At 32.9% G+C, this 18,886-nt stretch overlaps 1 protein-coding gene across 7 annotated transcripts in view; it reads right to left on the bottom strand.

The window, feature by feature from the left end:
* LOC127065600 (neuroligin-4, X-linked-like) overlaps positions 1-18,886 on the bottom strand; it is a 219,171-nt gene that overhangs the window by 30,966 nt on the left and 169,319 nt on the right. For all 7 annotated transcript variants that reach the window (XM_050998161.1, XM_050998158.1, XM_050998162.1 and 4 more), the window contains 3 exons: positions 18,516-18,723; positions 17,073-17,327; positions 2,544-2,695 (listed from right to left, as the gene is read on the bottom strand). In XM_050998161.1, coding sequence (XP_050854118.1) covers positions 2,544-2,695; positions 17,073-17,327; positions 18,516-18,723 — 615 coding nt within the window. The remainder of the gene's footprint in view (positions 1-2,543; positions 2,696-17,072; positions 17,328-18,515; positions 18,724-18,886) is intronic.

The following is an 18,886-nucleotide window of genomic DNA, read 5'->3' as shown; positions in this document are numbered from 1 at the left end:
AGAAATTCATTGTTCTAGAAAAATTGTTGACACATCATCCTATATGGGCGTGAGCGCCGATAGTTATGATTGAGAATTTGAGACTATCGGACGAAGGAAATTTCACTCGACTCGAATGGATCGAAATATCGTCGTTGGCTTGTTTCAAGCTAACTCTTGAATATTCATGTAGAGGATGGGGCCTGTACTTTCGCATATGTCGCCAATAACTTGCTAGTTTTGCGATGAGGATCGAGTTTGTGCAGTTCGTGGCCTAAGCTAGAGACAGACGTGTTCGTCGGTGGACGAGAATGTTACGTAAAAGGGGAGAAGGATCAAGAGAGAGGAATAACGAGAGAAGGAGGAGGAGGAGAAGGAGGGATGTTGTGTTATCTTTCCTCTTCGAAATCGAGAGCCACCGTCGTGAACGTTTCGAGTCGAGTTTGTAAGACGATAAGCTTTATGGCAATTGATCTGCTTGGATTTAGTTCGATGTACCTGTTATAGAATGATATCATTCGATAAAATTTCTTTGAACATATTTAAAACAATTCGAAAAGAATGTAATAATAATAACAAAAATTACTACGTAGGTATATAATATTTATTTAGATAATATTTTTGATTGACATAGTTAATAATTGATAAAAGAATAGTAGAGGTAGTAGTAATCTCATTGAGAAAAAAAATAATAATAATTATATATTTATATAATTTTTTTTTTTTGATAATATTTTTTCGTTTGGACGAAAAAATCTGATGGGTAAAACAGACGACAATAATTGTAATTTTATTGCAGAAAAATAATAATACCGGATAATGTATACAAATATAAAAGAAAAAAAGGAATTAATATCGAGAAAATTTAGTTTCCCCGTTCCAAGAAAATACGTTAATGTCTATTTTTGTGTTATCCAACTGTTTAGATTAGATTTATATAATAAACACTCGTTAGATTTGACAAAGAACATCATTCATTCGCCTTCGGTTCCTCTTCGAATTAGAAACAACTCACGTGAATAGCATCGTACCAGCCGCGTCGTGCGAAATCAATTTACGGGAAGCGCGTTAAAAAAGAAACGAGGAGACCTATCTACCGGAAAGGTCTAATTTTCCATATTCATGAGGAAGCGAGATGAAAATTCGTTCCTTCCGTCGTGGCCGTGGACAAAAAAAAATATTTTCTCTCCCTTTTTTTTCTACTTTTCCCTGTATTTTTAACTTTTTTTTTATTGTTTTTCCTTTTTAATTCTTTTTTTTTATATTGTCTCTTTTCTTTTTTTTCCTTTTAATTTTTTTCTCTTTCTCTATCATCCTACAGTATCACGATTTTTCATGAAATTCGATTCGCGTATCTAGCGAGCGAACTCGTTTCGAGACCGATCGAGAAAATTCGACCATATGTCGTTGAACGAACGAGAAACGAAGAAACGAAAAAGTTATTTCGCGATTATAAAAAAGAAAAAAGAGAAAGAGGAAAGAGATATTAAAGAAAAAAGAAAAAGATGAAGAGATCACTTCTATCGTCGGTTTACTGACAACGAGCCATTATTTTTTAACGAAGTCGATTCAAGGTGAACGAACAGCCGATCTTACCGGATAATCGCGAATATCGAAACGAATGGTAACCATGCAAATCACGATTGGCACGTTGGCGAATGCCGTGCGGTGGTTGGTATCATTTGAAAGATTCGATTCCGTCGAAATGAAGCACCCATCTCCGTATCTACGTTTTCAAACGAGCTCGGTTAAGCGACGCGACGTTGAGATGTTATGCGGCCTTTTTGAATTTCTAATAGGGATGCAAATTTTCTTGTCTCACTAACGACACGCCGCAAGTGTTATAAAAGGATCCGATTTGATACGGAAGAACAAAGGATATCTTCAAAGAGTTTATAATAAAAAATGGGATCAAGTTATATTGAAATCTTGGACGATATTACTACGTTGATATATGACGTATTATACAATAGTTAGCAAAATGTACAATTTTGCGAAATGTGTATATATAGTTTGCAAAACGATGTTCAAAAGCGTAACAAATAAATAATTACAAGTGATTGATTAATATTCAAATTCTAATGATGTAATCCGTTTAATCCATCCAGATTTCAGAGATGCTAGTTTTGATTAAATCATACGCATCCAAATAATATTTGCGTGATTTATGCGTGCGAATGGGATATCTACCTATCTAGTTATAATCCAATAATATCGAATAGAATGATTTTTAAGTGTTCATTTGGTAACTCGTCGATCGACATTTTCTTTTTTATATTTTGAGAAATGGAATATGAAATACGATATACGATATATGATATACGATATACGACATACGATATATGATACTAAGAGGGATTGTTATGAATAGTGAATTATATTTCGATGATATAAAAGGTAAAAAGATATATTCCGCTAGAAATTTTTTTTGCTTTTTTGTAAATATCGTACAATACATCGTTCGTATTGGAACGTCAACAAAGATACGATTATCGTTTTTAAATTGTTTTAGAAACGAATTGAATCGTATCGGTAGATTAATAATGAATTTATTGAACACTTACCCGGTCCTAGCGAAGTTGGCGAAATATTGAATGATGCTCTCCGATAGTGCCATCTCAGATCGCGTGTAATTCCTCGGGAAGTGTGCGAATCCGTCGACCAAAGCAGCGCCAAAGACGAAAGGTAGCTCCTCACCGTGAACGGAGCCCATTTTCTGCAAAGCAGTTTATCTTACTGTGACCGAGCCTCGTGAAATATTTGTGCAACCTAGGAAAACGTTGAAAGAAATGGAAGAGAAAAGGCGAGAAAAGAGTTTTCCGATTTTCCGGAGCACGGAATCATTGATGTTTCTTCCGTTCACCTTTCGACGAGAAAGCTTTCTTCTTCTATTTTTCTCTTTTAGTAAAAGTAAATAAAAAAAAAAAAGAAATCTAGAAAGTTTAAAGAGCAAGTCAAATGTAGATAAGCAATCTAAACGAATAATCGTTTTATTTATCTATTCGTTTGAAATATTTATTGTTACAACGTAAAAGTAAAGTATTAGAATCGATATTCAATCGATTAATATTTTAACCGTTCGATCGATAAAGATACTTCGTATTAGTACAGACAATTAACACGTTTAACATCGATTTTATTAAAGGATTCGTCTAAAACGTTTTTAAGATCGCTTTTGTTCTAAAGGACGAACGTTTCTAACGTGAAAAATATTACAACGAATTATCTTGGATATTTTACAAGTAGAATATGTTACGGATGTTATCGAACGAATACATATTTAATTATACGCTAATAGTTTGGCAGACAACCTTTTATTTTGATATTCGTGCATGAAATATTTCATTGAATGATATAAGTACTTTCTTAATAAAACAAATCGTATAAAATAACGTTCGACATATTCGTTTGATAAAAATCTCGACGATGTGTACATCCATATTGAAAGTTGATAAATTAAAAAAATTTTTTTTTTCTTTTTGATTTTTTCTTTCCTATTCCGCCTGTCTCGTTTTTTTTGTTTCTTAATGTCAACGCAATAAAGGCAAGAGGATTTATGATCTCGCGTTGGCGTGTACGACGGGCTCGAAGCTATAACGCGTTAATATGTCGGAAAGATTGTCGTCGCGCCGGCAAACGTCTCCCAGTGGCGAATTTATCTGCTTCCTGGCACAGGACACGTACGAGTAATTCAATTTCTGTGGCGACTCCTTTCGTGCGAGATTAGTTACGTTACTATAAGAAAACGCGACATTTTAAAACAAAACAGAAGAAACCTTTTGAACTAAAAACCAAAGAGTTCCATACCCCATCCATTCACCTTTTCGCACGTTACTTTTTTTAAGATGAAGCGAATCAAAGTAAATTAAAGACGATCATCGAAAATGTCTAAGAAATGATTAATTATTTTCGAAAATTTACGATCGTCGAAAATCGATCGAACAGATACGGTATTACCCGTAGAAATCGATCTTTTATCTGTTTTCTTTTTCAAAAAATCTGTATCTATAAAAAAGTCGTGCAACGTAAAAGTATAGATGTTTGATGGTTATATTAGTACAATTAATTTTGTTATATTAAAGTACAATATTATATATAACTTAAAGTACAAATATAAGGTAAGAATTAATTTTTTTTTCTCACATTCATAAAATGAATAGTAAAATTTATAAAATAGAAATATAATATGTATAAGCGTGTATCACTTTTACGTTATTACGCGGTATTATGAATGGATTAATTTTATAATGAAACGATATGAAAGGGGTGAATTAAAATGGATGAAGAAAAAAAGAACATTATTGAGAAGGCTTTAAATGTAAAGTATAAAATTTATAAAATAATTTAGACTCGATTATCTTCGAAGAAATTAATTTCCCAACGTAATTATGTATTTCGATAGAACGAAACTTTGTAGAAGATGGCAATACGCCATTTTCAAAAAGTATCGCGATTCTCGTCGAATTAGTTTTTTCTTCACGGTTCCACCATTATTTCAGTAGGATCGCGTTCAATAGGTTCGATTTCACCGTATCGAGGAACCATTAACTGACGAAATTGCTTCGAGATCGAGTCCTTTCGCACGATGGAAGCAATCGTCTTTACGCTATCTATCCTTTCGATATATACTTTTGACTATATCGCCTAAATCAAGAACTATTCCCAGACGGAATGACTTTCTTTTCATTGAATACAGAAGAAACGTTTCACAGCGGATGAAATTGCTGATAATTTTAGCGAGACCTTGATCATTTATTTTTATTTTATTTTATTTTTTTTATTTTTCGTGTGTGTGTGTGTTTTTTTTATAATGCAGTTTTGATAGACAAAGCAATTTTTTTTCCGCCGAGGTTCAAAAAACAAAAATCATTGAATTTTTAATATCACGTAATAGATTTTAAAGAATATTTTTTATTCCTAGAGTATGTATATTATCTTGTAAGTGGTACAACGGTATTATATATAGGTACACACAAAAGGGAATAGAAAAGAAGTAGGTTAAGGAAAAAAGAAAGAAAAAGGGACGTTCCAGAATTGGGGTCGGAGAGTTTAAGAGTAATAGGAAGAAAAAAAAAAATAGGGAAAGAAAATGCATTAAGATTAAAGGAAGATCTTACTTCGTTTTCTCTGCGTTAATTCGAGTAGATTTTATCCACGGAATTTTATTATCGAATGAATAGAGATTCGGTTAAATGTATATTCAATTAAATCATTCCTATTATTCGTTATACTCTTGTAATATAAATTTCTTATCGTTGATAATTAATCAACGATTTGCTTAATCGATTAATTATCAATTGGATTACGTTTAATCGAATTTCATTCAAAAATCTTCGATTAGATATTATTATTTTCGTTCTTATATCGTATTTTTTATTTGTTCAATTGAGATTTTAATTGGAACTTTAATTTTCGTCATAAATTATTCCTATTGTATCGTAGCCTCGCAATCGTCAGAATGCTTTCGTGCGTTCAAAATTTCACAAATTTGAAACGTTGAAGTGATCGTAAATCCGATAGTATCTTAACTCCATTCGGTCTTGTAATCGTCTCTTTCGCCATCTTCAAAGACAAATGCGATACTGACAAAAAGCTCATGAAACTTAAACGTATTTCCTGGTATTCATTTGATAACCTTCTGCAATCTTGAAACTGTGTTTCAGCTTGAAAGCTTTCGCAATGCCCTTATTTTCGGAGCTTTAAGAATTCGCAAACATCTACATTTTGTAATGTAAATAAGGATATTGTCCATAAAGCAAATGTATATTTCACTACAATACCTTTGAATTCATTTTAATTTCATTTATATATATTTTATTAATAGAAGAATCTAACGATAATCTATCGAAGAGAAATCAAACGATAATATATACAAATATCTGCGTAATACTTTTAACGAAGAACGATCTTATTCTTTTTTCTTTCTTTCTTTCTTTTTTTTATTATTATTTCTTCTTCCCGCTTAACGATTTTTCTCAGAAGTACTACGAGTTTCGTTACGCGTTTGTATACATTCACGAACGCGTGTGTGTACTTTTTTTTTCATCTTTGAAACGAAACGAATTTGCTTTGTCAGCGCTTACTACGTAGTACGTATTTACGTATGTGCGTAAGCACGTATGAAGTCATACGAAAAACATAAACAAGGGTATTCGAGACATTGAGTTTCCTAGAATTCGGTCATGTGTATACTTATAGGAAATGTATAAGACAAGGAAGGGAGTCAACGTATAAAGTAAACATAACGATGAACAATCCCAGGCTCAGTTCGAGCTTAACTTTTGGTTATATAGGAGAACTACTTTTGCTCTCTTATGCGTAGAAAGTTATCCCTCCGGTTATTATTAATACCCGTATTAAAGACTTTCTATTTTACATTTTCTTTTGCAGGATAAACCCGAAAGTAAGTAGTTACGTAAGTATGTAAGAAGAGAAATCGTTAAGAGAGAAGGAGTTTCTTCGGAGGAGAGAAGAGAAATTGTTCCGAATCGTGAACTTAGTCGAAATTCGAGGAAACGAGGAGGTAGAATCGGTCCGATATATCTAAACGCGCAATGTACCTACGTTCTGTAATGAAATTAATGGTATTAGAGGCCGCACTAGTATGTATATCCCGTGTGTTAGCTTGGATTCTCGACAATGACGAAATCCAGTTGGCGAAACAACTTCGATGAACCTTCTCTACGGTTAGACAGTGATGGATACGCGACACGTACACTGCCCTTGCAAGTTCGCGTTTTGGATTTGGTTTCTATGTCCTATTCCTGCTCTCCGCGATTTCTCTTATTTCATCTCCCTTTCCTTGGCCCCTTTCTATCTCTTTCTCTCTCTCCCTCTCTCTTTCTCCCTCTTTCTCTATTTCTAACTTTCTGTTTCTCTATTTATTTATATGCATCTCTCTATATCCGACTCTCTAATTCACGCGAATTTAATTATGGAAAGAAGATTTCATTTAAAAAAAAAAAGAAATGTCGTATCATTTATTTATTAATTTATTTATTAATTTACTGTAAATTACATTGTAATATATATATATATTTGTTTATTATTTCATCACGATAAACAAATCATTTGTTTTTCTCTCAATCTCTATTAGGAAAATTTCTATAGAATTTTTTTCGCGATCCATAGAATTTAATTTTTAATCGAAATAAATTTTATATAGGTCTGCACCGTAGCTGATGGAAAATCACCAACTATGGTTAACAGGTTAATTTAGAAAAGGATATTAGTCCTTGATTGCTTACGATTACTGACCGTCAGTTATTGATTGTTTTAGGTATCGTACTATTCGCTTTATTTCTCGACACTATCTCTCGACTTCACTTTCCCGTTAAAGGTTAATCGATCTATTAATCAACGCTACAGTCTCGTTCTTCTTTATCGATTTCATGCGACCTAGAGAACGTTAAGAACTCGAGGAAAGTCGTAGAACAGTGTGAGAGTTGAAACAAATCGGTGCGATACCAAATGTTACGCTCACACAATTCACAATCTTTCTAGTATTCGACTAAACAAGGATTCTGCGTTCAACCAATATGAAGAAAATTAATTACTCTCTTTTATTTGCATTGTAAAGACCGTGCACTCGTTACTTATTATAAGCGGTGATTTAAAAAAACGATTCTTTTTTATCTTATATGTATCTGACACTAAATTAATGATTTCGTTTTTAATATAAAGAACGTACGATTAAAACGATATGTAATTTTCTCTAGAAATAAAAAGTATCGTATGTATACACATATATGTATAGCTATAGATCAACTTGTTTTGAGATTCATTTAAAAGTCTTCAAAAATTATCGTTCTGTTTAAAAACCTTTTCAATATTTAATATAATACGATATAATTCATCGATATGATATAAATCAAAGAGCGATCAAAAATGTTATTAAAAAAGAAACAAAGGAATCAGAAAAATCGATCGAACTCGTGCCGTCCTTTTGATCCTTTCAATTTGATAAAGAATGATTACTGTCTTAGTAAGTTGGAAGTTGAAATTTTAATTGAAACTCTAGTACTTGATTATAAAGACTTCGGAGCTATGGTTGATGGCCTGTTTCTCATTGCGGATGCACATTTAGCGGTTTCGGAGAATATCTTCGTGGCCCATGAAGTTAATAGACCAAGTTCGTAGACGAGCAAGAAATGTACCGTTAACAGTGGGAATCTATGGAAGAATTGGGAGGTGCCTCGAGCCGCTTTACTCGTCGTCTTTGTACCGACGACAAGTTTAAAGTCCTCTGAAAGGACGACAAGGATGAAAACGGCAGAGAGACAAAAGGATACGAAAGCGATAGATGAGGATGTAGCCTAAGGCTTCTATTCTCATCAAGCAACGACTACGATTTTATTCACCGTTGGTAGATAGCATGGATCGTTTTATCAAATATTAAGAGTGTGCATAATCTTAATAGAATTGTTTATTTTTATTTACTTTGATATATTTTATTGTTATTATTAATTTATATAATTTTAGGCGTATACATTTAAGGATGCATTGTATAGATTACTATTAGATAAAGAATATCGATTACTATTAGAAAAGAAAAAAAAAAAAAGAAAAGAAACATACTTGAGAAAAATTAATAGATAAAATGTATTAGATACGTGAATTAGAAATTTGTTTAATTAAAAAAAAATATATATTTTTGTACGAATAATTAAAACATTTTGATTAGAAGCATATATTGGTATATACAACTAGAATCGAAATTTTAACAAATAATTCATGTTTTGGCTTTTCGGATAAAGTACTCGCCGATTAAAATTGTACGTGTATACTCTTTGAGGCTTACTCCGTCTAAAGACGTATTAATTATTGAAGGATAATTCCGTTGGGTTAGTCGGTGAAATCTTTGGGATGTATATAGACCACCAGAATCGATCAGGGAGATCGATCGTTTATTAATTTTGGAGTTTCTCGTAATGTTCGCATTTCCGTTAAGCTGAGATGCGAGTTTGCGGTGAAAACCAGTGGATTTGTGGAATGCGACTGAATAGACAGTTATCCGGAAATAATTGTCGAACTTTTTGGGTGAATATCAGTGATATAAACGAATCGTTTTATTCGAATTTGCATCGTAATTTCGATCGTTGAAATAGCTTTTATCGGACTCCGTAATGTAAACTATACGATCGTTTCTAATTATAATCATACGATTCTCATTTGAGAGCTTTCAGTGATTCAAAAATTAACGTGATTGGAATGACGCAATTGAAAGCGTATATATTATTGAAAATAGTAGATACATCCGAAAGAATTAATTCCCGAGTATCGAATATTTTAATGAAAAATTTATTTAATAACAATTTTTAATTTACTCCCAATCGATAGGTTTTACTTTGTTTTCGTTCCTTTTTTCTCCTTTCTTTATTTGTTTGTTTGTTTGTTATTTTTTTTTCTTTCTATTAACTCGTAGATATGCTTTTTGATGGGAGAGTTTGCAATGAAACTTTCTTTCTTCTCTTTTTATCTTGGACGTTCTTTTTCTCGCCTCGCCTGTTCTCCAAGGTTCTTTTAAAGGTTCTTCGTTTCCGGAAGTAGTTTCAAAGACGATGGGCGCGTGCTGTTCGTGCCGAACGGGCTGAGTTCTTTATAACTTTTAATGTACGCGAGTCAAAACCTTTTATCCCGTTGACGTCGATGATGATGGTGGTGGTGGAATGGTAGTAGTATAATAGTAGTAGTAGTAGTAGTAATAGTAGTAGTAGTGTAGTAGTAGTAGTACTAGTGGTTGTGATAGTGTGAGATTTTAATACGCGAGAAGAAAATTTTGTTATGAAAAATGCAAAGTTTCCTTATGGCTTTTTCTCTTTCTCTTGCTTTTTATTATTACTTTTTTTTCACTCTCTACCTTTCTTTTTCTTTCTTTTACCGACGAGGAGAAAATTTTTCTAACATTTTAATTCGTAACAAAATGATTGTTGTATTTGTTAATGTTACTGTGTATTTGCTCGAATATTTCGTAATGTTAATATCGGTGAGGAAATATTAACGCAAGGGAAAATTCACTTTTATTGTAATATTCGCAAAGCGTTCATATGTATGTATGAGAGAGAGAGAGAGAGAGAGAGAGAGAGAAAGAGAGAGAGACAAATAAATTAATATTACGTAGAAATATACGGACTTGTAAATCGGAGTGACCTTTATACGACGTTATAAATGTTGATTTAACAAAAGAACTATTGATATACGTAGGTATACGTATATGTGTATGTTTTCGTGCCAAGGTAAACAAATAATGGAGTAAGAAAAAGAGAGAAAAAAGACAAAGGGAGAGGTATGAACGAGGCAGACAAATAAAAACGTTCGAGATCAGCGTTAGAGGACGAAGGACGATAGTTGAAAGTAAGCACGCGAGTGTGACGGTCGTACGAACGAGGCTCTTGAACGTTTCGATTTTATTAAATATCTATCTACGTATATAATTTTTGATATTAGCAGTTAATTAAAAGTTTGTGCTTCCTCTCGACGTCTATTTCATCTTATATGTATGTATATTATATATATATATATATTAATTTATATTTCATAAATCAATCTAATACGTGCGTGTACATGTTTATATAGTATTTATATTATATAGATATATTTATAGATATATAAAATTACATATGCTATTGTTATTATTATTATTATATACATTATACTTTTATATTATACACGAATATACGTATATTCGATCGATTTATAAAGCAGATTTTTTTTTAAGTATACGTTTACTACGTTATATTATAATTAAACTCGAAGTGAATTATTCCACAGCCTCTTTTACGCAATCGAATGAAATAATTATTAATTTTTCTCTTTAGATATGGATTTAAATAGTCTTATATTTTATATATGCATCTGTATATATTTATATAATTTTTATATGTATTTAGGAGGACATATAGAAATTAAAATAGACATTCCGATAAAGTGTGAAATATATTGTGGCACGTAGGAGAAAATTAATCGTTCCATTATTTTAGTTTTATCTTATTCTCTTGCGGTCATTTCTTCGGTTAAAATTGTATTTTCGTTAATCGGATTGTAACACCTAGCACCTTTAGCAAGATCCTGACGAACCAAGTAACGACCATCGAAGCGTTGAAAGCTGATCCTTCGAACTCGCTTTGATACGGGTAATTTACTCTTTGGTTGTTCGAACAGATGGGGGAAAGATGTTTCTCTCGAAGTACGAGAACTGAAATACTGCTGAAGATGCTGATAAAGAAGAAGACGAAGAAGAAGACGAAGAAGAAGAAGAAGAAGTAGAAGAAGAAGAAGAAGATGAAGAGGAGGAGGAAAAGGTAGTAGAAGTAGCAGAAGTAGAAAAAGAAAAAGTAGAAGAAAAAAGAAAAATCGTTTGTGTTGTGTGTCATCAAACATTTTCTTTTCTCTTTCTTTCTTTCTTTTTTTCTTTCTTTCTTACTACGATTCTTTATCTCTTTTTTTCATGGTCGAAGATTGTCCCTGAAAATCTTAGAAAATTACTAGCAGGTCGAATTGCCGAAGACCAAACCGAGCTACGCTACCACACTATTTTATTTGCTATTATTTTAACGTCCCTTTCCAGTTGAACGCTTTCTCTCGTCGTTAATGCGGTGTCACGTCGATAAACAAGATTTTCTCTGTGTTTTCGAGAGATTTTTCTCTTATGAAGACCTTCTTTCTTTTCCTTTTCATTTTCTTTATTTTTTTTTTTCTATCGATCGTTTCTTTCGACGATTACAATTTTCTTCTTTTTTCCTCAACAAACTTTCTTTCCTTTTTTAATTATATTTTCTTAATGTTTCTTCTTTCTTCTTTTTTTTTTTCTTTAATTCTAACAACATTGGCCGATATTTAAGAACGATTTTATATATTATAGAACGTATAAAATTTATGTGTAAATTTTTATATATATTCACTTTATATATAATATATACTTTTTGTATTTTTTTTTCTTGTTCTAATTCGTACGGTTTGCGTTTTAAAGAGAAATAAATGGATTTTGGATAGAAATTAATAAATGATACGTTTATAAGCAATGAAAGCGACAACGATATCGATTATCAACATAGGCTTCGATTAATGTGAAAACACAGGTCATGGTATGACGAGGTAATTACTCGATATTCCCATGAATATCTTATTGACGTTATTCTCGATCCCTGCATCGTAATTCTGTAATTCCACTATACACGAATGTGTATCAGTGCTTGCAGTGTTTAAAGGGATATTACAGTGTTTAATGTAGTTACATGATTTGTGATATACCATATAGGTAGGTGCATATTGGCTCTCTGAACTGTCAACTCCCTTTCTATACAAAAGCGTTATTTTGTAATATATATGTTAATCCATTTTAATCGTATATTAAATTCTTTGAGTCCACTTAACACGACCGATAAAAAAGGTAAAACAAATGTTTATTACAAATGTTTTAAACAAAAAGCTTTTCGTCTATCAATAATTCAATGTTCTTTAACGATATCAAAAGTAATAATTTTTTTCTTCTATTTTTCTCTTTTTTATATAATATTTTTATATTATTTACATTTTTCACGAATCGACAGACGTTATCACGAGAAATACGTAAATTATATCGAACGTACTAGAGTAAAAATTCTTCATCCGATTAATCCTATACCTAATTAAATTTGCTAGAAGTCATAACAGTAATAATTACAAAAAAGAATAATAAATGAAATAAAGTTTATGTACAAGGTGTGTCTCGATTAAAAAGACATCGGGCACATATAACTCCGTCGTTATATAGGGTAGATCACACATCTCGGTCCATTCACGCTGGTCGAGCTTTCATACGGGGTATGCACGAAGTAACGGAGACGGTCCAGGGACGATAGTGGATTTAAATTGAAATGGAAATAGCCGGTTTGCGCTTTCCTGACCCGCCATTTCAGATTTTTCGTCCAGCCGGTGCAGCCGCGAAATCATTCCGATTCTTCGTAAGCGGAAACGCCGGTGGATCTATCCTGACGACCGACCCCGAGGAACAATGCTCGGATTGCCCGGGCAGTAGCAAACGGATGGAAGGGAGTGAGTTAGGGGAGGATTCGGAGTGCAGGCGATGGGGTAGAGTAGGGTGAGCCGGGTTGCTGAGTGGGAGAGGAAGAGAAGCGGGGTGACGGCTTTGGGAAGCTTAGGAGAGCAGCGGCCATTGTTCTCCTATCGCCCAATTATTTTCTCGTCGCGAACCTACATACGTGTATTCGTCTATGGATAGATAGATATGATAGATAGAACGATAGATAGGTATATATGTATATATATGTACATGTATGTATGTATATAGATATAGAAAGATAAACGGTAAAATAATGTCGTAGATTGAAAGATTTATTTCTTCGATAGGACGACTCGATTGGTTCTCAACAGGTGTTAATGGGATTTGAATTAACGTTTAGTTGTAGGGCATGTATTGCGTTAGAAGACGTAATTACTACGATATTTATAATCTATTATATTTGCAGAGATATTAATTATTCAACAAATTCGTTAATGGATTTTGGAATTAATTTCAATGTTTTTGAGTTAGATGAATTGTTATGGTTTTGTGGTAAGTAACATATGTAATCAAACATATGACACACAGACATATATATATATATATATATATATATATATATATACACATATACATATAATTTATCTATAATTTATAAGTATACCAGGTCCCCTAAAAAGGGTAAAAAGAACGGATCAAAATCTTTAAAATTTCACGGTTTGATAAAAGAATAGAATGAATGATATATATTTTTTTTAATAGATAAATATAGTATTAAGTCCTAATTATTTCGAGCATAGACATCGTTTTTCTTTTCAACGGATATTACCTTCGGAGAAAAATCGAAAGAAAAAGATATATATATATATATATATATATATATATATATATATATACACATACATAAAGCATTCGACGAACATAACATCATTGCTAAAGTGAGAGAAGGAATTATCGTTAAATAAGATAGCGTGTATAGCAGAATAAAGAAGAAGAGGATAGAAAAAGAAGGAAGAAAAAGAGGTTCTTCACTTTCATTTTTCATGATGGCGGAGAAGAGGTTCGTTCTATTTTATTCGCGAGACGCAACGCGTTTTTATTTTTACAAGGTGGATCTTTTTCCGCGCTCATTAAGCCGTACTCGTCCTTAATTAGCTCCGTAAAGAAAATCAGCGGGTGGAAGCTGCTCGAGAATGCCTGCGGTAGTCATAAAGAAAGGCCATATTGAGATTTTCTCACAGTGAAAACGTGAAAGGAATAATTTATGTACCGAAATACTATTGCGGAATCTAATTTTTATTTTTAAATAATGCACAAAGCGTTCGCGTTACATTACGATCGCGAAACGTGAGATTCTTTCTTTTTTCTTTTTTTTTTTTCACGATATCAAATTACTTCCTTAAGATTTTGTTTCTCTAAAAAAAATCTTTGCGTTAACCTGCGATGATATGACGTTTATCACGTTTACGATACGCAGTAATGGTTTTCCCTTCGATTTTACGATTCTTGAAGATAGAGTAGAGAAAGATAACGATGTTCTATCGATATATGAAATATGTCTAGCTTTATGTTCGAATATCTGACATATAAGAGAGAAAACATGAGAGAATTAAGTTGCTGTTCTCTTTTTTCTTTTTTCGAAACTTGCGATTTGTTTTACTGCGTATTATTTTAAATCTGATAAAAAGATTATGCAAGAGAAGTAATAAAGAAAAAAGAGAGAGAGAAAAAGAATAAGATTTAAAGAAACCACAGGAAATGTGACGTGTGAGCGAAGAAGGATTGAAACGTCATTCGTCTTTCGTCTAACGTAGAAGTAGGGAAAAACTTTAATGGAATTTAGAAATTTGGTCGATTCTCTTCGATGGTGTCACACAGAAAAGAGCCAGGTGAAGTTGCCACGAATAATATCGTCGCATCGTCGACGATGCATCTAGAAAACTTGTATCATCGTCGTTGGAATTCCTTTGACGTGGAAATTCGTCTACGATTTGTATCCTAGTCTCGCTCTTGCGAATGAAATATGATGGAGGCTCGAGTGTAGGTCACAAGAAGAACACACAGAAAGAGAGAGAGAGAGAGAGAGAGAAAGAGAAAATTATAAAATGTATTACTAAGAGAGATAGTCCAATGATGGAAAAAGAAAGTACACACTTAAGTGGATGCAAGATGTAAAATTAGATTAATGGAAAGACCACGAAGATTGAATAATATTTCTATTAGTAAGGTAAAGTAAAATGGCGGAAACAAGAGTAAACAGATGGGATAAAAAGGATATATTGTAAATGAAGGGTAAAGTGATGGTAAGAAGTATAATAAATATTATAAAATATGAATAAAAGAAGTGAAATGAGAAATATATCGGATCAGGTTATACATTTTTTTCTTTCTCGGAAATGAAAGAAGGAAGAAGAAAAGAAAGAAGGAAAGAAACGAAGAAAGATAAAAAGAGAAGGCCAAGAAAAGACACTTCTCTTTCTGTCTTACCTACGCTCTATTTTTTCTTCTTTATTTCTCTTTTCTTTTGCAATTTTCAGATTATTTAGATCGCTCGGAAAGAAAAAAAAACTTTGCTTATTGTTCGTTAGAGAGAACTGGGGACCCGTTTGTGTATATTTTTCTCTCCTGTCAGAGAGAAAGAGATACATAGATAGATAGAAAGAGAGAGAAAGAGAAAGAAAGAGAAAGACAGAGTGCGTGTGTATCTAAATACATGGATATTCTCGGCAACGAGAGAAACTAATGCGTAACTACGAATATGCACGCGTCGTATATTATCGCACGGTAGAATGTACGCGATTCTGTCTCGTGCGCGTCCATGAATCACCTACCTATGGTTAGAACGTTATACTAGTTCAGCGAGTAGCAGACGCGAGCGAGTTGTACTACTTGTACTAACCACGTGTATGCCGACGTTATGAAACGCTTCCATAGTAATTCCTTTTGGTAACACGTATTGTGGTTCTTATAAACGTTTTGCAAGTTTATACGTTCTGTCATTGTTACATTAATTTTTTTATTCAACGATCGTACGAACTTACCGAGATGACGTTGGTACATGCAGCGCAACTAAAGTAAATTTTTTTAATATTTCACGATGTTACGTGTAATTGCTAGGGGAAGAAAAAAAATAGAAAAAGAAAGAGAGTGAATAAAAAAAAAAAAAAAAATAACAGAAGAAGAAAAAGAAAGGAAAGAACATTTTTTTCTCTTTAAATAGATTTTTTTCATTTTGTTGAATCAGTCATGCGGAGTGAATGATTTAATACAGTACAGAATACGAATTAATTTGATATTTTTTAATTAGACAGTTTCGTATTTAATACGTTTAATATTATACAGTTCAAAATAGGAAGAGAGAGAGAGAGAGAGAGAGAGAGAGAGAGAGAGAGAGAGAAAGACAGACAGACAGGCAGAGAAGATAAACAAAAAACATTTGTCCTGGGCAGCTCGAAATCATACGTTTTTCTCTCAGCACTAAATTTATCGTTTCCAATGACGAAATTGAAATAGCGCCGATAGAAAAAATGTTCCGATAACGGGATACTACCCTCGAGGCCGCATTTTACGAGAAATCGCTTAATTAATTGAAAAGCTTCAGCGTTGTAAATTCCGCGATAACCGGAAACTTCGTTGCAGAATTACGTTCCGTGGATAGACAATAACGATCATTGTGTACGGCGCGAGTTGCGCGTTCCGTTTCTCTACGCGTGTATATTTTATTGTTCGACGACCCCTACTGTTGAAAAAATTTCGTCATGGTAAATAAAAGTTCGTTCGTGTTAATTGCGTTCGAATTGCGAACAACTTCGATGTATACCTATCGACGCACGTAAAATTATCACCGTGTACGATTCATGAGAGAAAAGTTCTCAATTTTTTCATTTATTCGTTTAATTTTATCTCTAAATAAATATTGTTAGGCTACGAACAGTTGTTTTAAAATCTATTAATCATGATATTTAGATATATTTCAAAAAAAAAAAAAAAGAGAGAGAGAAAGAATGGATGATCGTAATTGAATGAAAACGAAATTGAATGGAAAAAAAAAAAACTAGAGAGAAAAGATAAAATAAATTTTATAGTTACCTACCTGTGGATAGTCGCCGTCCTTCATTTGATAATCGAAAACGTAAAAGAACGTTTTTGGCATTGGTTCCTTCTCGATCTCGGGCGGTGGTGCGATGTGAGGATTATTTGGTTTTTTCGTGTGCCTCAGAGTAAAAAGATCACCAGTTTGAACGAGCGGTGCTACGAATTGCGCGTCGCTCAGTGCCTGGACACAGGCGTCCTTTGTATTCACCGGATGCTGTACCGTCCGTTCCCAATCGGAATATTCGTTGACGACCTAGAAAAATTGACAATTTACGGAATGAACGAATAATCATCGAGAGAGCAACGTAATGCGAATTATAGCATATGTATACGTATACGTATAGTTATATATCGAACTGTTAACTCGTTCTTATTTAATTAAATAATAATTAAACAGTAAGAAAAATTCATTTTGTTCGTTTTGCAAATATTTTCAATTGTAAAAAGAAAGTAGTGATAATATCTTAGAAAAATTTATTGAGGTCATTACCGAATTAACCCACGTTACGATTATAATTTCGGAACGTGTTGTACGATAAGTTAAAAAAAAAAGAAAAGGGAGAAGCAAACAAACAAACAAACAAAAAACAAAAATATATAACTGTCAAGATATAAAATCTGTCATTCGAGGTTGCGTGGGTGTAGATATTTTTTTGCATTATTTTTCGGTTTATCTGCATCGAGATCGATCGATCATTGAACGTTCGCAGATAACGGAACAACGTATAGATATCTAAATATTTATTACGACCAAGAGACGTACCGTAGCTCGTGATACGAAAATAATTTGTGAATTATGATGCCGCAGCGGAGAGTACACGAGGGGTTGGACGATTTTTACAATTCGTATACTGATGCCTTTCCTGTGTGGACGTTTTGTGCGGTGGTTATCGTTTCGCCCGCCGGCGATCCCGTTATTTTCATTTTATCGAGTAGAGAGAACGTCCGGAGAGGATACAAGAGATAAGTAATTAAAGGTTAATGCAATTGTAAAATAAGCATTATCCAGCGGAACAACGACCTTTCGATTCCTTTTTTTTAAATTTTTTCTTTCTTTTTTATTTTCTTTTTTATTGAAAAATTCCCGAGTTATTATATTAACTTGACTAGAAGCAACAAAACGGTAGCGACGTTCTCTTCGTTTTCGATTTCTTAAAATTGAATAAACGAATTTCGTTGAAAAAAAAGAAAAAAAACAGAAATATTCGATGAGGTTTCGACGTTGAATTTTTGAGAGTTATATTTTAGAAAGACAATATAGAAAGATAGATTTATTTATTTCGTAATTCGGGGGACGCGGATCGACATCATCAACTTCAATTGCGATTGTATAAAATTGAATCTTCAATTTCGAAGTTTTAAAGAAATTCTATTTGTTCTATATAAAAGATAACAATAAAAAAAAAGTTAAAGTATATAGAAAGAGAAAGAAGTTTCTAACCGTATAAAATATCTCCGTTAGATGATAGATGTAAGCATTTCTGACATAAGTCCTGATGATCCTGTCTCTCCTTTCACCCTCGAATCCTTGATGCACATCCTTCTCAGCGAATTTCCAAAGAGCCTCGCTGGTCGTGACGCCAAACAATAGGTCGTATTTATTGTTGCTCGTTATGGGTGCTCCATGTTCAGCTTTTTTCGGGAGTGGCCTGAAAAATATGTGTACATTTATTTATTTTTTTTTCTATTTCAAGCACTCATAAAAACGAGTAGGTATTGAAAATTTCAACGATGTAGTATAATATTGAAGTAGCGAAATATTTTAGTGCGATAGCTATTAATGAATATTACTTCATGTGTTTCGCGTTTGAA

Source organism: Vespula vulgaris, chromosome 8 (assembly GCF_905475345.1).
Source record: "Vespula vulgaris chromosome 8, iyVesVulg1.1, whole genome shotgun sequence".
Lineage (NCBI taxonomy): Eukaryota > Metazoa > Arthropoda > Insecta > Hymenoptera > Vespidae > Vespula > Vespula vulgaris.
This window is presented reverse-complemented; position numbering and strand designations above follow the sequence as displayed.